This window comes from Giraffa tippelskirchi, chromosome 3 (assembly GCF_054371585.1).
Source record: "Giraffa tippelskirchi isolate mGirTip1 chromosome 3, T2T-mGirTip1v1.2.pri, whole genome shotgun sequence".
Taxonomy (NCBI): Eukaryota; Metazoa; Chordata; class Mammalia; order Artiodactyla; family Giraffidae; genus Giraffa; species Giraffa tippelskirchi.
Genome location: NC_137277.1, coordinates 70,818,082 through 70,845,274, shown reverse-complemented (window position 1 = coordinate 70,845,274; position 27,193 = coordinate 70,818,082). Strand labels below are relative to the sequence as shown.

The 27,193-nt window shown below is 34.9% G+C and overlaps 1 protein-coding gene and 1 long non-coding RNA gene across 44 annotated transcripts in view; one reads left to right on the top strand and one right to left on the bottom strand.

Moving 5' to 3' along the window:
* Positions 1 to 9,169, bottom strand: part of LOC145541842 (uncharacterized) — an 86,772-nt gene extending 77,603 nt beyond the window's left edge. The window contains exons 1-2 of the long non-coding RNA XR_014079342.1: positions 8,930 to 9,169; positions 4,053 to 4,168 (exon numbers count right to left, since the gene is read on the bottom strand). This is a non-coding gene — a long non-coding RNA (uncharacterized LOC145541842). The remainder of the gene's footprint in view (positions 1 to 4,052; positions 4,169 to 8,929) is intronic.
* The window catches only part of GULP1 (GULP PTB domain containing engulfment adaptor 1), a 309,040-nt gene that overhangs the window by 167,847 nt on the left and 114,000 nt on the right, over positions 1 to 27,193 (top strand). For 40 of the 43 annotated variants that reach the window (XM_081579414.1, XM_081579426.1, XM_081579403.1 and 37 more), the window contains 2 exons: positions 20,432 to 20,506; positions 26,484 to 26,545. In XM_081579414.1, the coding sequence (XP_081435540.1) occupies positions 26,538 to 26,545 (8 nt within the window). In that variant the 5' untranslated portion in view covers positions 20,432 to 20,506; positions 26,484 to 26,537. Of the gene's footprint in view, positions 1 to 2,009; positions 2,232 to 20,431; positions 20,507 to 26,483; positions 26,546 to 27,193 lie in introns of those variants that run through there. The other 3 variants (XM_081579429.1, XM_081579407.1, XM_081579394.1) reach the window with 1 other exon arrangement.

Below are 27,193 nucleotides of genomic sequence, written 5' to 3'. Positions count from 1 at the left end.
TATATGAACTTTTGTTGGTAAAGTGATGTCTTTGCTTTTTAACACACTGTCTAATTTTGCCATAGTTTTCCTTTCATAAAAGTATGTCAAAGCAGAAATCAGATATCTACATTGACCATATAATTGAAAAATATTAGATCATGTAGTCTGTGTCAGTTCAGAAATAAGAGGTAAAGTCAGAAGGATATATTTTGGATTCTGATATACTAGAATTTCTCAGATATTTTGATCTCTTAGAATGGTGAAATAGAAAACTGTAAGCATCCTAGAAGATCTGTGATAAAAAGTTTAGATAGATGTTTGATAGCATGTGTAAGGTAGCACTGCCAATTATAATTTATCTAGTTTTAAGAAATATGTTTAACTCTTTCACCTACATTATTGGAATCAATCAGGACCCATATTGTTTTCTTCCTTTGCAACACCAATTTTAGTTATGCTATGCCATCCAAAAAAATAAGCCTACTTCCCCATATCACTAAAAAATGAATAAATTAAAAAAACAGAGGCATTTTATGTAAGAAATATATCCTCTATTTACCTTCCATTCCATACAAAGATATAGTTGTATGGTATTTGTGTGAAAGTCTTCTAGAACTTGTCATTATAAGATTTAGGGTTAGATATTTAATATGTCTCTTACCAGCTGTTTGATCTGGGGAATATATAAAATCTACATGAACCTCTGCATACCCATCTATGAATAGTATTACCTGCTTCAGAGAATGGCTATATGAAACAAGAACATATATGAAAGCACCTAGATTTCCAGAGCCTGACACAAAATAGGCACACAGTAGATGTTTGGTGAATTACACAATTTTCTCAAATGTAGTTGTCTATCATTTCCCACCTTCATTTTCCCCAGCCTTACAGAGAAAGAGAATATTTATCCTACAAAAATGTGTTAACCCTGTAGTAACTCTGCTTTCATGTAGTAAAGTTAGCTACATATAAACTTGTCATATAGTGAAGTTAACCTCAGGGGTAGAGAATTTGTTTTACTATTTTTTATTCTTCCTTCATCCGTAAATTTTTTTTTTGTATTTTTCTCTACTCACCATTGAATCTCTCTTTCTCTAGGAACCTCAGCTTTGGCCTGCCTCCCTATATATCTATGTATTTTTCTCACTAAAGAAATTATGTGGAATGCATACTAATTGGTAGTAAATATACTTCTAGTAACAGCATTATGGAACTCAACATATAACAGTATGAGAATACAGGTGGCACAGCCATGTGAGATGTCAGTGCTTCCGTGGATTGGTGTGTGTAGTATAGGGTATGCAGCACAACAATAAAGCTAGAAAATCTAAATGGATATTTCTGCTATAGATCTACCAAATGAAAATATACTTCTGCTAATGTGAAGGATTGCAAAGCAATTCCCATTGCTATTCTAAGATTCAGAGTCTTGGAATATGCCTGGAAGTAATGCATTGGAAAGGTTGTACAAGACTATGACCAAAATGAATTTTTGCCACATTATTGACAAATTCAGTGAGAAATTGGTTTTGCTTGAATTTAAAGGACGTATAGTGTAGTATTAACTCAAATTATCTCAATAGAGTTTCTTTTTTTCATTCGTTCAAGTATTTAGAAAGTTGTTCTGCCTCCGATTTCCTTTCCTTTCCTTCTTTTCTAATAGTGTGTGTTTAGATTTCAGCTAATTCAAATTTCTAGATCTAACCAATGTTGCAATCTATATGGTTTACATATTTAATACATGCAAATTCATGATTACCTAAAATAATACTAATGTGTATAATATGACTATTAAAATTATTAAGAATGCAGTGTTTATTTAATCAGTATATAAATGTATATATTATCTACATATATGTAATTATACATTTTTCTCAAATGCAATAATCATTGCCTCTGTGGACTAAGATGTATAACTATCCTTTTCTTTAACTCTCTTCAATTCAGAATGTCTTAATGTAAAAGAAATAGAAGGTATGAGGACATAGGATTTCTTTTTTAAGACAAAGGTGTTTTCTGTTTAGTAGGTATTTTTGGACTTCCTGAACTTTGAGAAGGAATTGTTCTTCCATAGCCTAAAGCAGGGAGCCCAACAGAAGCAAGGGTGGAATTCCTCCATGTTTGGGGAGCCCCAACTTCACTATTCAAAAGGATTTCCAGTTCAGTCTGAAGCACTGTTTGTCTCACAGCTGAAGATCATTAAGCTTCAGCCACATTTTCCTCACTCAGTTCCTGATTTTGCCCAAGTAAGAAGCTTTACCTTTACCTTATGGTAAATCACTCATTTAGTGAATGAGTATATGTGCTCATTTAAACTGTGAAATATAGTGAGTCTTTTTAGCTTAAACAAAAGCAGCACTGGTATCTTCTCTTAACCTTCTATTTTGGTTGATGATTTCTGAATTTAAAATTTTTTAAAGACTAGTTTTCTACTGATTTTCTTCAAACAGTTTATGATACATTGCAGAGGAAAGACACGTTGTTGTTTTACTTTACCTGGCTAAGGTTGGCGTAGAAATGATCAAAGACACGCACAGCAATTCAGTCACTTTTGTTGGACTGCTGAGTGAGCACATTTGTGTAATGTTAAGGGAATGAGCTGGGCTGCATATTGTCACATAAGGTTTGCATAATGAGAACAGAATGTTAATAGAAACAAAAAGCACTGGGAAACATGAGAAAACTCCAGATTTGTTTCTCTTTAGAAGAACATTTTGATTTCACTTCCACCAAGACAGCTTCTTTGTCATAGTGCATATACTGCATTTTTATCCTTAAATAATGATTATCTGCTAATGATGCTATTAGATGAGTTAAGTGGATCCAGCACTTCAAAAGTGTTTACACTTTGCCAGTATTCCTTTAATTTAAAAAAAAATGCTTATTTTAATTTAGGTTTCTTAATCTCTGTATTGATATTATTCTCAGTATTAATACCATGACTGAAAACACAATGTTTGTAAAGTGTTCTTTGCTCTGCACTTGTTAAAGAAGGTACATCAGGGACATGTACATCTTATCTTTTGTCTTAGTTTACTTTTATCTTTGATGTCCCTGCTAGCATGTACTAGGAAGAAGAAGACTAAATTTTAAATTGCATCAAGGCATTTCAAATCCATTGAAGAACTCGGTTTCTATGTATGATAGACATATAAGTCATAACATACAGTAAATTAAAGTTTTAACCTAAAATCAAAGATAATGCTTCATGGTAAGTTGCTTTAGTCGTGTTCAACTCTTTGCGACCTCATGGATGGTAGCCCTCCAGGCTGCTCTGTCCAGGGGATTTCCCAGGTGAGAGTCCTGGAGTGGGTTGCCATTTCCCACTACAGAGGATATTCCTGACCCAGGGATTGAACCCATGTCTCTTGCATCTCCTGCACTAGCAGGCAGATTCTTTACCACTACACCCCTGGGAAGCACATACACACAGTATTTAATATATTCTAATAGGCACGCTTAGCTTTCTAAGTGCATGAAGGCTAGGGACAACCATTCTTGTTATTCCTGGACAGACTTGTTTCTTCTCTGCCCGGTTGTCATTAACCTGAAGCATATGCTTTTGTGACTTCTCTTTTTATATGTTAAGAATAATGAAAGGAAAGCAAACACCAGATCCAGAAACAAGTGTGTGTTTCTACAGAGAAATCACAAAATGAGGAGACTTTTCACCTCCAGGTCACTAATCTGAAAGCAGAGTCAGCTTCCCAGGTTGTGCCTGACAGCAATTTCTAGGACACAAAAGTGCAAGATAATGAGGTAGACTCACATCACTGGTCCGAGTCTCCTTTTTAGATATGAAAAATGCCAAGGACTACAAGGAGACTGTTTTTCCCTACATATTTTTAAACTTTTCACACCTTACTTTAAAGTATTTTCTCATGCTACCTTCTACAATTCTCATGGACCAAGACTTTTTATGTTCCAATTCTGTACTCTTCAGTGCTTAAATAGGTCAAGTGCGCAAACACGTGCACAAACTCATACAACCATGTTGAATAGTCCAAATGTATGTTTACATTGCAGTCCTCATCAGGTCATTAAAATTGCTCAGAAATTCAACTCACATTTGTTCTTGTCTTTGAGATGACTATTTTCTGACCCCTCTTTTCTTCTTCTTTTCCCTTCTTTAATCCTTCCATCCCTTCACTTCCTCACTCAGGGCTAAGGACCTGCATTTTAACTGATACAGTATATGAAATTAGAAGAGAAATTCCATATTTCCTTACCACTCAATCTACTGAACTACCAAGTATTTTTATATGTTTCAATGACTCAACCTTACTTTCAAATATGAGTGAATGACCTTTCCTTTTATCTAAATAAGTCACTTCACTTGTGGATTTGACCATATCCCTTTATGCCTGTTCAAGGAATTTGTTCCTGTGTTTATCCCCTCTTTTTCTGTATCATCAGTTTTCTGCTACTAAAGTTATTTTCCCATCAGCATAAATACACATGCAACAGTACTCAATAAATGTCTTTTCCTTGAATTCATCACCCTTAAGTCCTGCCATATTTCTTGCTTCCCTTTATAGAAGAAATTCCATGAGTTTTTCCACTTCCTGTCTTACTACCTCACTTGTTCTGTTCAGGTCCTGGTCAGGAACCAGGACCAATCAAACTGTCTTAGCTCCTTCACCCCTGAAACTACAAAGCAAAAGTCACCCATGATCTCCATGTTTTGCAACTGATAGCTATTTCTCAAGCTTCCCTTTTGTAGATATGTCAGTATTATTTAATCTTTTTTTTTTTTTACTGAAAATATTCTTCATTTGGATGCCAGAACTGCACAATTTCTTGGTTTTAATGTTGACTTCAGAGGCTGTTTCTTAACCATCCCCAGCTTAATCTTCTTACTCTGCCTAGTTTATAAAATTTGGCATCCCATAGGTTCAAGTATCATTTCTCTATTTATATCCACTTCCTAGCTGATCTCATCAACTATAAACTGGTTACTTCACAAATTACATTTCTGTTTCTACCCTGCCTGCCACTCGCAGACTTCTATATCTAACCATTCACTCAATTTCTCTTCTTAGATGTCTAAGAACTAGTGTATCCAAAACAAAATTCTTGATTCCACTTTCCAGTCTTTGCTTTCCCCAAGTGTCCCTTTTTCATAAGTGATACTATGATTTACTCAGCTAAAAATAAAAAGGAAAGTAGTTGTCCTTGAGTTCTCTTTCTCTTACTTTCAATATCCATCCATCAATTAGACTAGTTAGGTCTCCCTTTGAAATATAAATCAGAAGATATTTCAAAAGATCTGAGGACATGACACACTGAAAAAAGTAGCCAGAATTTCAAAAACTTTGTGGCAAAAGTTAAAAGAGAAATCTCTTACTCTAAAGATTTTCATCTCTTGGTGGAGTGGGGATGATAACGATGCTGATTCTCAAGAACTGGAAAGAACTGATATTAAATTAGAACAAAGAGCACAAGTGTAGGGAGTGAGATGTTCCTGTTCCTCTGAGATAAGAGAGATAGTGAAGAGAATAGGCAGAGATTGATGACTGGGTATTAGGATCTCAACCTGAAAGTGATTAAACATCATTGTCCAATTGACTAGTGGAGATAATAGGAAAAAAAAATGTGGGGATATGGACAGGCTGTCATCAGGCACCTCAGTAAAGTAGGAGGCAAAGTTGTCTCTGAGCATATGACTTGATGCGTGTAGAAAGTATCTGAAACGGCTACCACGAGGTACCAAAGGAAAAGCAATAAAAGGAGCACCGAGTAGCCAGGAGGTCCCAGTCTAGATGTCTCCACTGAATGGATGATATTGTTTTCTAGTCTGAAATGAACTTGTGCATTCTCCTGTGCTGAGGGCAGCAGCTCTGACATCACCCCATAAGTGTACCACAGAATTCCCTGTACTCTGGGCGACTGAATAAAGAAGAATGGCTTGAGAGTGTAGCTTTGTACAAAGATGTATATATAAATTGCAGGTGCAAGGTATTGAAATAGTTATACTCATACGGGCTGTTCATAGTCACGATCTTCCCTCTGATTCTCTTCCTTTTTATGCTCGTTCTTTACCCCTTCTCCCTCTCCAGTAGCTAACATTTTATCATGATTTTTGCACCTATTTCACATATAAATGCACATATTCTTATTTTTTACTTAGTTTTTGTTTTGGAATAAAATTATATTAATACTACTTAATAAAAAACTAAACAGCTTTTGTTTTCTATTTTCTGACAAAACATGTTCAAAATAGGAATTAATGGTTATTTAAAAGGTAACATACATACTGTTACATATATATACATATTCATAGGTTTCATTTATAATGTATGCATCTATCTCTATTTTTCTCCTTTTATACTCCTACTTTAGCTATTATTGTTCTTAAGATAAAATACCGTGGTAAAATTAGTGTCTCTTTCCTTTACAAAAGCTGGATTTGTTTCTTTTCTTATTTTACTAATCCCAAGAATATTTTTAGTACTTTCTTAAACCAAAATAAATTTTTTCAGTGGTAACAGTTCGGAGGCATTGTTCGTCTTCAATGTAGTTATTACTCCCACATTATATTATATTATAGTTACTTCTTATAACATTCACAATTCAAAGTTCTTTTTTTTTCAGAATACATTGAAAATATTGGTTACTTGTCTTTTTTGCATCCTGTGTTACAGTTAGGAAGTTTTTTATTAATTTGGTGCTTGTTGCTATGTAGGTAATCTATTTCTGCCTGTGTGTGTTGTATTCAAAAGGGATTCGCTGGTGGCTCAAATGGTAAATCATCTGCCTGCAATGCAGGAGACCAAGGTTCAATCCCCGGGTCAGGAAGATTCTCTGGAGAAGGAAATAGCAACCCACTCCAGAACTCTTGCCTAGAAAATTCCACGTATTGAGGAGCCTGGTGGCTACAGTCCATGGGGTTGCATATATTGTCTTGCAATTTACTATTCTAAATTTTACTGTAATACACCTAAGTCTGAAACTTTCTATTTGATATTTTTCATAATCAGTTTTAATTCTGTGAAAATTCACTTCATAATTTTTTTAAATGTATCTTGATCTTTATGTTTCTCTCTTTCTGGTATTCCCAGTATCTAGATTTTGGCATTTTTATTTCTATGCTCCAAATCTCTCAATATTTCTTTGATATGTCTCTACACTCTTTTTTTGTAGTCCTCTAGGAGAGTTCCTCCATTTAATCTCTGTGTTCAATAATTCATCTATTAATTTTACCAATTCTGCAAATTATTTTATGATTTTTTATAATTTCAGACATTATATTTTCATGCTAATATCCTCCATTTGGTTCACTTATTAATGACTTGTTACTCTTTTCTCATTTACAAGTATTTCCCCCTTGTCCTTAGGTAGATACTATCTTCATTTCCTTCTATTCTTAAAGTTTTGTTTCTATGAAAACTTTAACCTAGAAAGAATATTTGCCTTATTAGAGTAAATTTTTTTTCTTCATTTTTTGCTATTGAAACAATCACAGTGTCTGCTGGACTTCAGTCTGAAAATATACATAAAAATGAAACTGAAAGTTGCTCAGTGGTGTCCAACTCTTTGCAACCCCATGGACTGTAGCCCCCAGGCTCCTCTTTCCATGGAATTCTCCAGGCAAGAATACTAGAGTGGATTGCCATGCCCTCCTCCAGGGGATCTTCCTAACCCAGGGATCAAACCCAGGTATCCAGCATTGCAGGCAGATTCTTTACTGTCTGATCTACCAGGGAAGCCTGAAAATATACATGGCTTTGTCAAATTATTCATTAATTATATTGTTTCACCAGATGTATTATTTAAATTGATTTCTTTTTGTCTAACACAGAAAATATTTCTTACATCAGAAAATGATCTTGACTATTATCATTATAGGCTTGTTTATAATGTTTTCTTTGATGAAGAAGTACATTGTATTTATTTGCATTTTTTGTCATAACTCTGTACTATATATGTAATAAGGTAAGAGTATAGCTTTGTTAATTGGACTACTGAACAATCTTAGAAATGTTTCTAACTTTGAAAGTATCTTTAAAGTAATTCAAGATTTTTCTTTGTTACACATTTTCAACAGATTTTGGGAACTAAGATATATACTTGTATTACAATAAAATATATATTGTTTTTGAAAACAATTTGTTAATTTTATAATTAAAGTATAATCAAATTTGTTAATTCACTTTGTAATTTAACTGATATTTACTGTAGATATGAACTTGATGCTAGGGATACAAAAATAATGAAATTTTTATAAGCCAGATTCATTTACTTTTCTAGGATATCTTTCTGCAATTTATTTCATGGTGAAATGAAGGCACCCATGAATGTGAGAGAATGAGAGGGCTAGCTCCATTTGATTAGATTTAGTCAAAGGAAAATTTGCAAATTAATTCAATGAAGTAGGTAGATATTAGTTACCAGAGCTTTCTAAATATGGTCAAATGGAGTGTCAAATAAAAATTAAATTCAAATTTAGGTTGAGAAGAGAGACCTTATTTGATAACATTACTGCAATAATGGGAGTAGGTGATTCCAGTAGGGAGAATATGCCAAGCAAAGGATCTGCAAGCATTTCAAAGGCTAGACAGAAAAGGGCTGTTCTCTTATAAGGAAGAGTAACCAAGACTGAAAAGAATAGGACATTGGTAGGAATGTAGGATGTGTGAATTTGGTACATTTAGAGACAGTAGACCAGAGAATGTTTTACTCTGAGGTTCTCAGAAGAGACTGTGAAGGAAGGCTGAGGGTGGGTCAAAGTTCAGGAGCCTGTGGAAGGAGAGAAGCTTAGCTAGTTTGGTCACATCTAAGTAGCAGGTATTTTGTCCAGATTGGTCAGTAATACAGACAGTTCAGCTTATCAGTCGTTGTTGTTCAGTCACTCAGTCATGTCTAAGTGACTTTGTGACCCTGGGGACTGCTGCACGCCAAGCTTCCCCGTTGTTCACCACCTCCCAGAGTTTGCTCAACTCACATCCATTGAATCATTGATGCCCTCCAACTTTCTCATCCTCTGTTGTCCCCTTCTCCTCTGGCCCTCAATCTTTCACAGCATCAGGGTCTTTTCCAATGAGTTGGCTCTTCACATCAGGTGGCCAAAGTATTGAAGCTTCAGCTTCAGCATCAGTCCTTCCAATGAATATTCAGGACTGATTTCCTTTAGGATGGACTGGTTTGATCTCCATGCTGTCCAAGGAACTCTCAAGAGTCTTCTATTAATGAAGCAAACAATAGGAATTTGGAAGGTCTAAGTCTGACTCTGTTCTGGGTAAACAGGAGAGTGCTCTGAATCTTATCTAAGTAATGTGGGAAAGGGTGGTTCTTTGTAGCAAGCCATTACCAAACACAAAGGGTGGGGGATTTCCTTAACCTTTGTTATTTTCCAGGATTACATGACTAGGGTAAAGTTCAAATCATCAAGGTGGTGATAAAGATAGAGATTTCTCAGTAGAAATGTTTTGGCAGCTGGATAGGAAAGAGTGGTAGAAAGCTGACAGGAGGGTCACCGGTAGATTTAAGATTACCATGGTTCCACTAAAGTTAAAAATAGGTCATTTTGATTGTAGTCACAGAGACAGAATGCATTATTTGCTGTGGTCAAACGATATTGCTCCTAGGCAAGTATAGAGCCTCTAACAGTAACAGTAATGCCGCTAATAGTAAGGAAAGCATGATTTTACAATGGAAATATTTGAAGGATATGTTTTGGAGGACAAGATTTTCTATCAATGTGCTCTTAACAAAGCCATTAACACTGTAAGATGCTGTAGACATCATGTGAAAATATATGAGAAGTTTCTTCTAGGACTGATGCAAAGAGCTGGTAAAAGGAATTATTTATCTCTGTCTTAAAGCTGTATATAAAATGATTAAAATGGCAAATCTATTCGGTTCAGTTCAGTTCAGTTGTGTCCAACTCTTTGCGACCCCATGGACTGCAGCACCTGTCCATCACCAACTCCCGGAGCTTACTGAAACTCATGTCCATCAAGTCGGTGATGCCATCCAACCATCTCAGCCTCTGTCGTCCCCTTCTCCTCCTGCCTTCAATCATTCCCAGCAACAGGGTCTTTTCAAATGAGTCAGTTCTTCCCATTAGGTGGTCGAAATATTGGAGCTTCAGCTTCAGCATCAGTCCTTCAGTGAATATTCAGGACTGATTTCCTTTAGGGTTGACTGGTTGGATCTCCTTGCTGTCCAAGGGAGTCTCAAGAGTCTTCTCCAACATCACAGTTCAAAAACATCAATTCTTCAGCACTCAGTTTTCTTTATACTACAATTCTCACATCCATATATGACTAATGGAAAAACCACAGCTTTGACTAGACAGACCTTTGTCAGCAAAGTAATGTCTGTGCTTTTTAATATGCTGTCTAGTTTGGTTATAACTTTTCTTCCAAGGAACAAGTGTCTTTTAATTTCATGGCTGCAATCACCATCTGCAGAGATTTTGGAGCCTCCAAAAATCAAGTCTGTCACTGTTTCCATTGTTTCCCCATCTATTTACCATGAAGTGATGGGACCAGATTCCATGATCTTAGTTTTCTGAATGCTGAGTTTTAAACCAACTTTTTCACTCTCCTCTTTCACTTTCATCAAGAGGCTCTTTAGTTCTTCCTCACTTTCTGCTATAAGTGTGGTGTCATCTACATATCTGAGATTATTGCTGTTCCTCCCGGCAATCTTGATTCCAGCTTGTGCTTCGTCCAGTCCAGCATTTCTTATGATGTACTCTGCATGTAAGTTAAATAAGTAGGGCGACAATATACAGCCTTGACGTACTCCTTTCCCAATTTGGAACCAGTCTGTTGTTCCATGTCCAGTTCTAACTGTTGCTTCTTGACCTGCATACAGATTTCTCAGGATGCACTTAAGGTGGTCTGGTATTCCTATCTCTTTAAGAATTTTCCACAGTTTGTTGAGATCCACACAGTCAAAGGCTTTGGCATAGTCAATGAAGCAGAAATAGACGTTTTACTGGAACTCTCTTGCTCTTGATGATCCAACGAACGTTGGCAATTTGATCTCTGGCTCCTCTGCCTTGTCTAAATCCAGCTTGAACATCTGGAAGTTCACATTCACGTATTTTTGAAGCCTTGCTTGGAGAATATTGAGCATTACTTTACTAGTGTGTGAGATGAGTGCAATTGTGTGGTAGTTTGAGCATTCTTTGGTGTTGCCTTTCTTTGGGATTGGAATGAAAACTGACCTTTTCCAGTCCTGTGGCCACTGCTGAGTTTTCTAAATTTGCTGGCATCTTTTAGGATTTGAAGTAGGTCAACTGGAATTCCATCACCTCCATTAGCTTTGTTTGTAGTGATGCTTCCTAAGACCTGCTTGACTTTGCATTCCAGAATGTCTGCCTCTAGGTGAGTGATCAGACCATTTTGATGATCTGGATCATGAAGATTTTTTGTATAGTTCTTTTGTGTATTCTTGCCACCTCTTCTTATATCTTCTGCTTCTGTTAGGTCCATACCATTTCTGTCGTTTATTGTGCCCATCTTGGCATGAAATGTTCTCTTGGTATCTCTAATTTTCTTGAAGAAACCTATGCACTTTTGTAAATCCTTGGTTGTTAGAATTTAACATAAAGATAAAAACTGCTTGCCATACATGTCAAAAAAAAAAAATAACATTTAAGCAAGACATTTAAGTGAAAAAAGTCCTTTTCAAGCTAAATACCCTAATGACAGCAAAAAAATTTGAAACTGAGGTACAAAGTTTTATATTGTTGCTTTATCTGTAGAAATCAACTGAATCTTAACACAATATATATTTTATGAATTCTAGTCAAGTCCCTTCAGTGTTTAGTACTAGACTGTAATAGCATTAACTGAGCAGTCAAGCTGTTTTATTCTAGTCTTTCAAAGGAGTTCATACAGTTTTGCCAAAGATAATGCTACCTCAGTGATTGTATCCCACAAGTTCTCACTCACAGTTAGGATAAGGATATCAAAGTGTTTGGTGAAATGATGAAAACAGCAGATCTAAAAAGGTGTAATTCTTCTGTGTGCAATAAAAATAAAAGGGAGAAATAGTGTATTGTGATTTTTAAAAGGGGGGAAATATTAAGTAGAACTTGTACAAAGAACTTCAAAATCTACATTCAAATGAAACTAAAGCTAGGTTAATCTTAGGTCCACATATAAGAAAGCCATGTTTATTCTATTGTAATAATGTCTGTTTCGATATGGAGTTTTGTCTTTATAAATACTTCTTTTAGCATAATTTATTGTTGTGATTATCTCATTTTAGAGAAAAGTAACTGACCTCCCATTAAAAGCATAAGATAATGAAGTAAATCCAGGGAGAGAAATACTTCATTGATCACTGGATAAAGCTTACATGAAAGATCTCAATCTAATTGTTGAAACAGACTGATATAAGCCTTCCAAAATTTAGCTCAGAATTTTATAGGCACTTATGGAGGTATATTGAGATACTCATCATGCCACTGGGATAGCTCAGATGGTTTGAGGTTTCCACTACATCTCCATCTCTGGAGTTTTCTCTCTTTTCATTGAAAGGACACAAAAAAGGACCTGTGGTTATCCTCATTCTGAAGGGGATGAGTGGTAGTACCCCCTCCCAGGCTGATACTCAGTCCTTGTACTGAGTTTTGTGATGTCCCAGTGTTGCCATAATTAGTGACCACTTACTGCACAGTACTTAGCTCTGGAAATGACTTCTGAATATGTTTCTTTCAAATCCTCTTAGAATAGACAGTGTCAGTAAATTTCAAATTTCGTAGCCTTCATTGTCAGTAAGAATAGCTGTATATGCCCATTTTTCCTTTTGATTCATTGTAGCCTCTCAGTGAGTGAATATGATGGTATGGTCACTCACCTATGGCCAGACATCCTGGAGTGTGAAATCAAATGTGCCTTAATAAGCATTACTACTAATAAAGCTAGTGGAGGTGATATAATTCCAGCTGAGCTACTTGAAATCCTAAAAGATGATGCTATTAAAGTGCTGCACTGAGTATGTCAACAAGGTTGGAATACTCAGCAGTGGTCACAGGACTGAAAAAGGTCAGTTTTCATTTCAATCCAAAAGAAGGGCAGTATCAAAGAATGTTCAAACTAATGTATGATTGTGCTCATTTCACATGCTAGCTACATGAGGCTCAAAATCCTTCAAGCTAGGTTTCAACAGTACGTGAATTGAGAACTTCCAGATGTACAAGCTGGTTTTAGAAGATGCAGAAGAACCAGAGATTAAATTGCCAAAATCTGTTTGATCATAGAGAAATCAAGAGAATTCCAGAAAAAACATCTACGTCTGCTTCATTGACTGTGCTAAGCCTTTGACTTTATGTATCACAACAAACTGTGGAAAATTCTTAAAGAGATGGGAATACCAGACCACCTCACCAGTCTCCTGAGAAACCTGTATACAGGTCAAGAAACAACAGTTAGAATTGGACATGGAACAGACTGCTTCAATTAGGAAAAGAATACATCAAGGCTGTATATTGTCACTCTGTTTATTTAACTTACATGCAGAATACATCATGTGGAATGCTGGGCTGGATGAATCACAATCTGGAATCAAGATTGCTGGGAGAAATATCAACAATCTCAAATATGCAGATGATACCACTATAATGACAGAAAGTGAAGCAGAACTAAAGAGCCTCTTGATGAAGGTGAAAGATGAAAGTGAAAAGGCTGGCCTAAAACTCAACATTCAAAAAACTAAGATCATGGTATCTGGTCCGATGACTTCATGGCAAATAGATGGGGAAAAAGTGGAAACGGTGACAGATTTTATTTTCTTGTGTTCCAAAATCATTGCAGATGGTGACTGCTACCATGAAATTGAGACGCTTGCTCCTTGGAAGAAAAGCTATGACAAACCTAAACAGCATATTAAAAGGCAAGGATAGCACTTTTCCAACAAAGGTCCGTCTAGTCAAAGCTATAGCTTTTCCAGTAGTCATGTACGAATGTGAGAGTTGGACCATAAAGAAGGCTTAGTGCTGAAGAATTGATGCTTTCTTATTGTAGTACTTTAGAAGACTCTTGAGAGTGAGTCCATTGGACAGCAAGGAGATCAAATCAGTCAGTCCTAAAGGAAATCAACCCTGAATATTCATTGAAGGACTGATGCTGAAGCTGAAGCTCCAATACTTTGGCCACCTGATTCAAAGAGCTGACTCACTGGAAAAGATTCTGATGCTGGGAAAGATTGAGGGCAGGAGGCGAAGATGGTTGGATGGCATCGCAGCCTCAGTGGCCATGAGTTTGAGCAAACTCCCCGAGGTACTGAAGGACAGGGAAGCCTGGTGTGCTACAGTCCGTGAGGTCGCAAAAGAGTCAGACACAACTTAACAACTCAACAACAACAACAGCCTTTATTTTGACCTTACTCTTCAGTGCTAAATCACTTCAGTCATGTCCCACACTTCATGACCCTATGGACTATAGCCCACCAGACTCCTCTGTCCATGGGATTCTCCAGACAAGAATCATGGAGTGGGTTACCATGAGCTCCTCCAGGGGATCTTCCTGACCCAGGGATCAAAGCTGTGTCTCTTATGTCTCCTGTGTTGGCAGATGTTTTTTTTTTTTTAACCACTAGTGTCACCAGTCCTTACTTTTAGCATTGCAAGAAATTCAGGTCCTTTTTTTTGGTTATTATTCCCTAGACCTGGTATTTCTGGATCTTTTATGTCAAGATTTTCTCATATATAATCCATTCTGAAGAGTTGGCCACCTTATCAAATGCTAAGGCTCTTCTTAGACCTTCCTCCATTCCTAGTCAAGGGTATTGCATAGTAGTCTAGGCCCTCAAGGAGAGCCAGTGGATGGCTCCCAGATGGCGATTCGCAGTGTAGCTAGGAGCTGCATGCCCCTAATCAACATGTGCCACAAGTGCCCTTCTACCTGAAACCTTTCCCCATCCTCACCTTTAGCCCTTGCCCCTTAGAGAAGTGATTGTTCACATACATTCTGAAGCTTTCCCTGTGAACAAAACAGCCGTCAGTGCATCATCCTCTCTCTCTCAAGAGTATCTACCCCTTTTACAGGGTTCATTCCCTATCTGTAGAGCCATATAGCCTTTTCCTTTACTCTCAAAGATGCTAAATTCCTTGAAAGCAGGGACCATGGCCTACTTATTTTTACTTTCTAATTGCTATAAAAATCAAGCTCAGTTGTGTCCGACTCTTTGCAACTCCATGGACTGTGGCCCACCAGGCACCTCTGTCTATGGAATTTTCTAGGCAAGAAAACTGGAGTGGGTTGCCATTTCCTTCTTGAGGGGATCTTCCCAATCCAGAGATCAAACCTGTGATTCTTGCATCTCCTGCATTAGCAGGCAGATTCTTTTTACCAGTGTGCCAACTGGGAAGCCCATTCCTATAATGTTTGTCATATAACTTGGTCTCAAAATGTAGCTAGTGGAAGGGCAAAGGATTTTTTTTATAACTGTTAGATATGAGTAAATATTGTAAAAAAAAAAAAGGAAAATAGTGATAAGCATTTATATCTCAAGTTAGGGAATTTCAGAAGACACTAAAATTGCTATTTCTTAGTAAATTATAAATGTATAGCCTCTTAAACACATGTCACATGACTTCTCCTGTGAAATGTCTCAGTTTGTATACTGGTTTGTTTTCTTGTGTACACTTAGTATTGATCCACAAAAGCAAAGAGCCCTTTGCAAATTACTGTCCTAAAATACAATGAGGAAGAATATCAGAAGATGTCTTAGAATTGGGAGATTTAAGCAGAGAACATTTACAATAGACACTAATTAGATCCAGAAGAGTGTCAGAAATGAACCAAGTTCTCCCAGGAGGATTTTCGAAATTTCGTTTACCATGGCAAGCAATGAAGTTCCAATTGTTAGCAACTACTTTAGAGTATTTAGCAATGTGGAGGAGTTAATGCAGGATCTAAAACTGTCTGACATTGTCTCAGGATTACCTTCTTGAATTATATGTTCAAAAAGCACACAAAAGTTTTAAGAGTAAAAAGAAATGTGTTTTATATGCATTCACAGGAAAAGAACTATTTTAACTTCACCTGGTTTTCCCTTTTGTACAGAATTAAATCTAATGATTAGTCATCATTACTTTAGCATCATCTCTGATCTCTTATGAACAAGATTTTAGAGTGATGTATGAGTTACATAAATGTGAACCATGTTTTAATCAATTTGAGGTTTCTTTTTTTTTCTTTTAACCTTGAAAGAATTCCAGGAAAATCTGATATTAAATGTACTCATAACAATAAAAATTAAATTCAGAGCCAACTACTTTACAGCTTTTAATATTCTTACCATATAGAGTTTCTTTAGTCATAAGAGTGTGGTTTAATTTTTAAAGCAAGAGCCTGGACAGCAGGTTGCAAAGCAGGAAACTGCCATTCATTAAAAAATTCACTCTAAACTTCTTCTGAACTGATCTATAAATATCTGTAAGAAATTTACCAAATTTCCATTGGTAAATAATTTTCAAACTTGTATACGATGGATTATTGTAAAAAAGTGACTGTTGGCTTCAAACTTCTTTCACAATCAAGGCTAAAAGGGTTAAATTTATAGAGTAAATGAATAGGAAGTGGATTCATAGTGTTTCGTCAACATGTTTACTGATTTTATGAAAAATTTGGGATTAAAATAATTAATTTAATGACATCTGCCTTTAATGTTTATAATGCATTTAAAAATTTTTATTTAGGGAATTTAGCATCAGTCCTTCCAATGAATATTCAGGACTGATTTCCTTTAGGATAGAGACTGGTTTTATCTCCTTGCAGTCCAAGGGACTCTCAAAAGGCTTCTCCAACACCACAGTTCAAAAGCATCAATTCTTCGGTGCTCAGCTTTCTTTATAGTCCAACTCTCACATCCATACATGACTCCTGGAAAAACCATAACTTTGACTAGACCTTTGTCAGCAAAGTAATGTCTCTGCTTTTTAATGTGCTACCTAGGTTGGTCATAGCTTTTCTTCCAAGGAGCAAGTGTCTTTTAATTTCATGGCTGCAGTCACCATCTGCAGTGATTTTGGAGCCCAAGAAAATAAAGCCTGTCACTGTTTCCATTGTTTCCCCATCTATTTGCTATGAAGTGATGGGACTGGATGCCATGATCTTAGTTTTCTGAATGTTGTTTTAAGCCAGCTTTTTCACTCTCCTCTTTCGCTTTCATCAAGAAGCTCTTTAGTTCTTTGCTTTCTGCCATAATCTTGATTCCAGCTTGTACTTCATATCCAGCCTGGCATTTCGCATGATATACTCTGTATATAAGTTAACTAAGCAGGGTGACAGTATACAGCCTTGACATAACTCCTTTCCCAATTTGGAGCCAGTCTGTTGTTCCGTGTCCATTTCTAACTGTTGCTTTTTGACCTGCATACAGATTCCTCAGGAGGCAGGTAAGGTGGTCTGGTATTCCCATCTCTTGAAGAATCTTCCAGTTTGTTGTGATCTACACTGTCAAAGTGTTTAGCATGGTCAAGTGAGCAGAAGTAGATGTTCTTCTGGAACTCTCTTGCTTTTTTGATGATCCAACGGATGTTGACAATTTGATCCCTGGTTCATCTGCCTTTTCTAAATCTAGTTTGAACATCTGGAAAATCTTGGTTTACGTACTGTTGAAGCGTGGCTTGGAGAATTTTGAGCATGGCTTTCCTAGTCTGTGAGATGAGTGTAATTGTATGGTAGTTTGAACATTCTTTGGCATTGCCTTTCTTTGGGCACTCTTACCTTTCCCCATATATAATTAGGTGATCTGTTTCTTTATCCAGCTTTAGTTTTTTTACATACTTTCAAGATGTTGCTCCTCTGTCTTTTAGTTTGCAATGTTTCAGATGTGAAAGCTGCTGCCATCCTCATCTTTGTTCCTCTGTACATAATATCTTCTTTTCTGACTGCTTTTAAGATTTTCTCTTCATTCTTAGTATTGGTTTCTTCATTTTTCCAGAGAAGTTGAATGTTACATTTGAATACATTATATTTCTTTACTGCATGTTTTTATTTTTTTTCCTGCAAGTTTTTGATCTTCACTTATTCCTTGAGGATAACAAACATGTCTATTAGCTTCTAGGTGAAGTGGAACTGAAAAGTAATTCTTGGGAGAATACAGAAATATTTGGTCTTTATTGTATTACTTTGCATCTTGAATAATGTCTGGCACTGCTGCTGCTAAGTCACTTCAGTCGTGTCTGACTCTGTGCGACCCCATAGACGGCAGCCCACCAGGCTCCTCCGTCCCCGGGATTCTCCATGCAAGAACGCTGGAGTGGGTTGCCATTTCCTTCTCCAATGCATGCATGCATGCTAAGTCGCTTCAGTCGTGTCCAACTCTATGTGACCCTATGGACAGCAGCTCACCAGGTTCCTCTGTCCACAGGATTCTCTAGGCAAGAATACTGGAGTGGGTTGCCATTTCCTTCTCCAAATGTCTGGCACTGGTGGTCAGTAAATAATTTCTGACTAAATGAATAAATTAATTGTAGAAAATGAAGTTATTTTAATACTTGAGTAATAGTAATATCTTTCAGAGCATAGAAAATAAACCATGTTATATGGTTACTATGCATGGCATAATTATCATAGCATTCTAATTTCTTAAACTGTACTCCCTACCTATCTTGTATTAATAGTGTATATCATGAGAAGATGAGTCAAGTATGAGGTAAATAACAGAGTGATAATATTGTGTCATTATCTAAGTCTACAAAACAGTGCCTAATAATAATAGTTTATAATTCAGTTAACTATTCTAATTTTCCTTTGGGAGTAGAAATGCAAGGACATAAACAGCAGTAATTTCACTGTAAAAATGACTTTATAATAAAGATTAATTTCTCTGTTGTGCTTTAATTGCTATGTAGATTTATGGAGAGTGCTATGGACTGAATCCTTGTGTCCCCGCCAAATTAATATGTCGAAGCCCTTACCCCCAGAGAAATGGTATTTGGAGATGGAGCCTTTAGGATCTAATTGAGTAGAAGGTACTCATTAAAACCTGACCATGCTGGCACGCTAAAGTATGACTCTCAAACTTCCAGCCTCTACAACTGTGAGAAATAAATTTCTGTTGTGTAGGCCACCCAGTCTAAGGTATTTTGTTATGGCAACCTGACCAGGCCAAGAAAAAAAAAATTGTTACTGAGAACAAATACTTAAAAATGTGGAAGTAGCTTTGGAACTAGATAATGGGGAGAAGGTTAAAGAGTTCTGAAGTGCATGCTAGAAGAAACCAAGGGTATTTTGAAGGGACTGCTAAAGACAGTTCTGGGAAGAGGTCAGAAAGAAAAGAAGAGAGCTTGAGAGAAAGTCTCCATCTTCTTAGAGAACCCATAGATAATCATGAACAGAATGTTACTAGAAATACAAATGTTAAAGCCCATTGTTTTAAGGTCTTGGGAAAAAAATAGAACATGTTTTTGAACAATGGTGAAAAGGTGATCATTGTTAAAAAATGGAAAAAAAAAAAAACTTTACTGAATTGTATTTATGTTCTAGTGTTTTGTGGAGGGTAAAACTAGGAATCAACAAAATTGGATATGTAACTGGAGGGGATTTCTAAGCAAAATGTTAAAGGGAAAGCTTGGTTCTTTTTAAATTATTATAGTAAAATGTGAGAAATAAATAAATTTGTTATGCATAAATTAATCAACACTTAAAGGTTTGGAAAATTCTCAGTCGATTCATGTGGCAGAGAATAACCAGGTTATGGAGAAACTGTCCTTTAATAAGATTAGTGTCTGTGTGATTCACAGACCTAATCGGTTACTCTAACAGAAACACCGCCGGTTTCAGCTGAAGGAAATGTAGATGGGATGAAATGATGAAAATATTTTGGATTTCTTAGATCCCACAGGACAGGACCATACATCTATTTGGCTGTGAATGCACACTGTTCTTCAAGACTAGGGGTGCATCATCCAGATGGTGATTCAGGGATCATCAAGGCTCCCTCTGTGGTTTCAAGGATGAGGAGTGGGAAATGCCCCATTGCCTTGGTTTCAAAAGATAGGCAGCAGCTGCCTGGAGTATCATGGGGCAAAGAGTGGCCCAGCATAGCATGATGGAGGGGAGAGGGGCATGATATCCACTTGTCATAAGCAGATGACTCCTGTTTATCCACCACTGCTGTTAATGATAATCCAAAACATTACCATACTTTTTACTGGCAAGTTCAGGGAAAAGTTAACCTTCTTTCTTCTTAAATTTGCAAGTAAATATAATTAATGAAAGATGTATAGAAGAAAAAAGACAAGAAAATTAAGGAACTTTGGGGAAATTTCATTTGCTATATTGTTCTTGTCTGCTGTGCCACTCATAATATTGAGTACTTATGTTTATTCTTACCCATTGTCCTTCAGGATATTTCAGAATATTGTTTATAAATATCTAAAAATTTTAAAAAGACCTTGCAATTAAGATAATTTGCATTAAAGGGGTTGGTCAACATTCCTTTATTTAAGCTTTACTATTTTATGTTTTTATAGGATATAAAGTGTGATTGAACTGAACATCAATTTGGTTGCTCTTCATCATGAACCGTGCTTTTAGCAGAAAGAAAGGTAAGTGTACCCATTTATAGAACCTGGGAGTCAATTCAATATTATTGTGAAAATCAAGCAGAGATATTAAGAAATCACTTTTTCCAATTAGCAAACCGTGTGACTCCAGAATGAAGTTAGAATAGAACAACAGAAACCTATAAACATTGCTAATTAACCTTCTTTGGTTATCAGCCTAATGAAAGAGTGGAGTTGTTTAATATATTTAGTCCAGAAAACATGACAATATGTTCTTTGGAAGTTTTATTCTGTGGTGTGAAATTGCAAAAAATAGTGATCTGACTTAAAAGTTAGTCCTAACTTCACTTTTCATAGCTGTAATACTAAATTCCCTGAGCTTACATAGGTTATCTTGATTTAAATTAACTTATGTGTAGGTGTGTGTTTGTGCATACACTTCACTTTTTATTGAAAAATGTATTAGGATTGATGATAACTGAATTGATAGCAATGAGACCAAAATAAATTTGTTATTAATTTTAAAGTAGAAGTTTAAAATAAGTATAAATATATCATAATTATCAGTACAGGAATGAAATAAACAGCTAGTTGCATGTTATTTCTTAAAGGGCAGGAAAACATGGCATTTGACAAAATATTTCATGATACATTTATAGGAAACATAGAAAAATTTGATAGTTTTATATAGTTCGGTAGAGTTAAAAAATGTATCTTGCCATTCTAGAAGGAGTTCTTTGGTAGTGGGCACTGGGCTGTTTCCTGTTTAACATACTATAAATGACTTGGGAGAGAATACTTAAATAATGCTACTCAAGTTCTTAGGGGAGATAGGAAGAGATAACAGATGTGGTAAGATTATAGGTATATGGGGGGAAAATGATGAGTTAGTTCATAATCTACACTATAAACATAATAGATACTGTTAATTGCCAAACATGGGTTCAGAAAATACAACACTTCTATACTTATTTCTATATTATTATTATTTAGAAAATGCAGTTAATTGCTGTGTAGGTAAAACATGGCTAAACTTTGCTGTGTAGGTAAAACATGCGTAGGTAAAAAATAAAGTCAAGATTCCAGTTCATTTTCTAATGAATGAATAATGAACTGTCTTGAAGCAGGGAATAGATCATTCTGTTCTACTCCGTGTCCTCAGGCAGTGTGTTCTTGCTTTAAGGGATTGACACATTGTAACATGCCTGGTTGAGAAAGTCTAGGATGACTTCAATGATGATTGCAAGCGGAAGCATGGCTGAGAACCCATGGTATGGTCTCACAATGTTTGAAGACCTTTTAATGTTTGAATGCTGTCATTCGGTTATAGAACAAAGTTTAATAAAGATTGGTGTAAATCATAATGTCATAGATTAAACATAGAAAAAATTCCAACAAAACTTTGCCAAAATATAATGGAATTATTCAAAGTATTTTCTTTTTCTTTTCTGTAATGAGAGGTGTTCAAACATTTAGATATGGTTCAGAGGATTAATGTACTCAGTAGAGATTAGGTAATGTGAAGAACTTTCAGGTACTTTTCAACCCTAGGAAACTAAGAATTTATTATTTTACTTATTTTTCAGAATAAGGGTAAGGCAAAATGACATTTATTGTGCTTTGTAGCTTGCTTCTGATTTAAAACATATGCCAAAAATAAAGTCACATTTCATTTTATTCCCTTTACCTAGTAAAAAAATCTGGAAATCATTCTCTGAAATATAAAAGTATTTTTAATAAAGTAATAAAAAACCTTACATCACAACTCATCACTTTAAACATGCTATCATGTTTTTTAAAGATACTTCTAGGTCTTCTCTTTTTTTCTAATTTGCTCTTTATCTGAAGGGAATTTGGACTGATTTTTAGTTGAGAAATCCCAAGAGTTGGATAGTAAGATGAGTAAACAGTGATTGTATATTTGTCTTACTTGAAGACAGTAGGAGTACAACTATCAGGAAAATTATTGATGTAGAGAATAAAGAAGCAGTAACACTTGTTATTTCCTGTTTTGCTTCATTTTCTTTAAATTTCTTTTGACTTCTCTTATTTTTCAAGTCTAATGATTAAATATTCTTTTCAGAAAATTATTGATCAATATTTCACTCCAATTCAGTTGAAACTCAGTGCAGAAATTCTACCTTAAGTTCACCAGTCACTTCAAATGCTTTCATTTAATATGGTTGTTAAAGAAAACTTCTTGGAGCCTGTGCTCCAATTTCAGCCAATAGCACTATCTGTTGAATTTTAATTTTAGATGCAAAACTGGAATTTTATGAGAGAATTCATACATCTTGACCATTGGGAACTGTAATTATAGCTCTAGAAAACATATAAGTCAAGTCATCTTTCCAATAACTAGTATCAACATATACTTCACTGTACTCGAAACAAAGAAAGATCGTCTTCTATCATTAAAAACTTATCTTATTTCATATATCCAGTTTACTCAGTTATTACATGCAAACTTACTGAGTCATCTTGGCTCTCAGAAACCCAAGGAAAAGAGATTGTTGTCTTAAACATAATTTTCTTTTCTTTTTATTAAATCTCCCAATTAGTAATTTGTCTTGTATTCTTTGATTGAATTGGCCAGGCATTGCACTGATTCTCTTTTCAAATGCTTAAATGGTTATTAGAACGGGTTTCTCAGGTGGTGCTAGTAGTAAAGAACCAGCCTGCCAAAGCATGAGACTTAAGAGACATAGCTTCAATCCCTGGGTCAGTGGGTTTGATCCCTCAGTTGGGAAGATCCCCTGGAGGAGGGCACGGCAACTCACTCCAGTATTCTTCCCTGGAGAATTCCATGGACAGAGGAGCCTGGCAGGCTACAGTCCACAGGGTCTGAAGGATTCGGACACAACTGAAGCGACTTAGCATGCACTCAGGCAGAAGTGCTCATAGGTTCTGAAAAAATCTGAATATACTAGAATTGCATCATTTTAGACTATTTTGAAGATCTCTGTAAAAATTATCTAACCTCATAATCATAGATTACATTTTAATGAATGTTTTATATCTTCTTTCTTTCCCTATGTTAGCTTACATTTTTAATTTTTAAAATCCTATGTTCTATTTATGTCAAAAATAATTAATTTAAAAAACATAAAACATAGCACATGAATAAATGTGATTAAATAATTCAACTAGTTATACTTTGTGTTCTTTAACATATGACTTGATATACTGATGAGTAGGTATAATTGCAGTGCAAAGTACTTGAAATTTCAATAATATTTAAATATAATTCAGTAATTTTCTTTTCATGAAAAATTGTATTCAGATATGTCCATTCATCCATGAATACTTAGTTTTAAATTTAATATATTCAAAATAGGTGCTTTCACTATGTTAAGCTCTTATGATATGAGAACAATGATGTTTCTCACATCTTTCTAGATGAGCTCTAAATCTAAATACATTTTGAACCCTAGATTCATTGGTCCAGTAGTCAAAGTGGTTTGACACCTGTCAAATATTTTGAAATGCTGACATTTACTTTTATGTGAACGCTCACTATTAAGTTAGAGATTATATCTTATAATTTCAAGAAAAGGAACACATTTCGAGTATCTCTGTTCCTGTTTCTTCACCAATTCCCTGTATCGAATATCTTCTGTGGGTCCAGAAAATGACCAAAGACCATCATCTATACCTTCTCTTCAAGGTCAGCCACATCTATATAAGTTAGCATATAGGTTTGTTCTGTTTTTTTTTTTTTTCTTTTGCCAAAGTATAAATTAGAATGACCTTAATGACTCATTTTGGAAATCCTTCAGGTTTAATAAGTGTACTACCTATATAAGAGGTATGAAATGAACACCCATTAAATTGTCTGCACTTGGTGTGTGGGTGTAGATCTTTTGTCATTGTAGCAACTGCAGCTTATCCAGTGGTAATTTAATATTGTGATTATTTCAGTCTGTCACCAGTAACAACTGGATATACACACCCTCTTTTTAGGTTACTGCAATATGAGACTATAACAAAGGCAGTATCATCAGTTTTCAAATAATAGTGTCTTACAGGAAAAAGCAGTTATCTCTCTGCCTCAGGATTGGAATGAACCGTCATATTCAAAGTTTAGTTAGACTTTACATCCTCCTGAGCTATGTTTAGTGTCTTGGAAAAAGAGACATGAAAAGAATTGTGTTAAGGGGTAAAAAAAGAAATTAGATATATTTTTAGGTTTCCTAAAGGCAAGTCTTTGGTATTTTTATTACTTTGATGTACACTATTGTGATTATTTATTTTAATATGCAAGTGCAAGACTATTTTCCACATCTAAATATAAATTATTTTTGAATTAGTCATACCACTATTTAGTGCCGATCATAAAAAGTATTGTTAAAATGAAGATCCATACAAGAAATAGAAGTATTATACATCAATGTCAGTATATTAATACTGCTTTTTGAAGCCTAGGATGTATTGCTTCTCAAGATATTTCACCCAAGTGCAGTTGTCACATATCTACTTCAGCAATCAGAAATAGCCCTAAATTGCACCATGAGCACAGGATTTTATAGATCCCTCATGTTTTGTCTTCAATTTTTTTTGAATATTGCATTGTAACCCATAAACATGCTTCATATATAATGCAGTATCCTTTAAATTGTTTAAAATAATTAAAATTCCAGAAATGTATTCCATTTTCTCTGTCTTCACATTCCCCCAGTTTGATAACATATTAATGGTATTGAATTTGTTTCTGTTACCATCCTTTTTAAATGTTCTTAATTGAATGTTAAAAATGCTTTGTTAGTAACCTGATTTTTATTTTAGTATATATTTATGTAATATTTTTCATGGTAAAAATATGTCTTTAATTTTATTCTATTTATAGTACTGATTCTAAATTTTTGAATTCCCATGAGGAGTAAAATACTCACAAAAATCCACTTAAGAAGGCATAATGTATTTGAAGATTGAGAAGTTTTACTACAGACAATTGCAGTTTGTAAAAAAAAAAACAACCAAATTTGATTTGTGTAAACATTAACGTGTTTTACTTTTTTCCTGCTTATTTGGAATATATGTGGAATATATAAATCAAATTCAAAAATTGAATGAAAAATTTTCTATTATTGTTAATAATATATAATACAAATTACTTTCAATATCTTCTGTTCTTTTAGTTACTTTTATTCCTATTATTCAACTATGCTCAATCGCCCAGTTGTGTTCAACTTTTTGTAACCCATTGACAATACCCTGTCAGTCTCCTCTGTCCATGGAATTTTTCAAACAAGAATATTAGAGTGATTGCCAGTTCCTCCTTCAGGGGGATCTTCCTCCTCCAGGGATCAAACCTGTGTCTCCTGCATTGGCAAGGTGGATTCTTTACTGCTGTGCCACCTGCGAAGCTTCATTATTCTACTACATTAATTTGAATCGTGTAATACTTTCAAAGTACTACATTTAAGATTATTTATATCTGAAACACCTAATAGTTGACACTCAATCAATGTTTCTCTAAATCAAGACTGAAAAACTATCCTAATATTAATTTTTAAGTAAATTTAGCAGATTGATTTATTTCAGTTTTGTATAAATGTAGTTGTTAGTCTAATGTTAAAATGTCCCCTTACAAATTGTCAATTTTTGATACTAAATAATAATAGGCATGAGTAAAGAGCAGATTACTATTTATTGAAAAAGTAATTAGCAAAAATAACCTATAATTCATGAGACTATCAAGTGAAAGAAGAAAAACCTAGCTATTCACATGATTTATGTAATTACTCATAGCCCAACTGGTTTTTAAAAATATATTCTTTAAAAAATTCAGAACTGTTTTATTATTTGAAAACTTATAAAAGGAAAATATTTTTAAGTTAAGGAGAGAATCTTATAATTACTTTGTGGTTATATTGTTCTTATATCTAACTAGCTATTCTTTCTCACTTTAGCAAAACTGTCTTAGAATTAGGAGTGCTCCCACCCATATCAGATTCTTTATAAATGCTAATCCTTAGAACCCATGTTTTAATTTAACATTGTGTATTCTTCATTGCAGACAAAACATGGATGCATACTCCTGAGGCTTTATCAAAACATTACATTCCCTATAATGCAAAGGTAAAATAGTTCATATGGTGTTATTGAATCTTATTTTGCTATAGTATTATTGCTAGTTTGTGATTGATCTTAGAAAGATTGTTTATGCTTTGATATTTCTTAGTAGATAATCCCTGAAAAATCTTTGCATAAATAAAGTAATTTTGCAGCATATAATAAGGGAAGTTGTTTTACTTCCCAAATAAGTATTCTTTTTATAATTTCTGTTTAAGTCACAAGTGTATTTTCTTCAAATGACTTTGACTGTTGTTAAAATTATTTACAGTATCATGGCCTATAAGAAACAAAACAACAATAAATTAGTTTCCTTTAAAAATACTTAATGTTTCATTACACAGACAAATATAAAGCTAGTCTGGAAATGAGCTTCAGTTTTAATGAATGCAATTGTAACACACAAAAAAGGGAGACAAACAAAGCTTAAACTATTAAGAAAACACAGGAAAAGTACATATTTTGTATGAATCTTTTGTTCAAGTCCTGAATTTTAATAGAGAAATAGAAACAATCCATACTCCATGTCTTCAAAGACTTGATTCACTGCTGTTGTTGGAAGAATGTCCAAATGAATGAATGCCATTTACAGAAGGGTCTTTAAAGAAAGGTGTTATTTTATAATTAATGAACACTAAACATAGAGTAGATTTT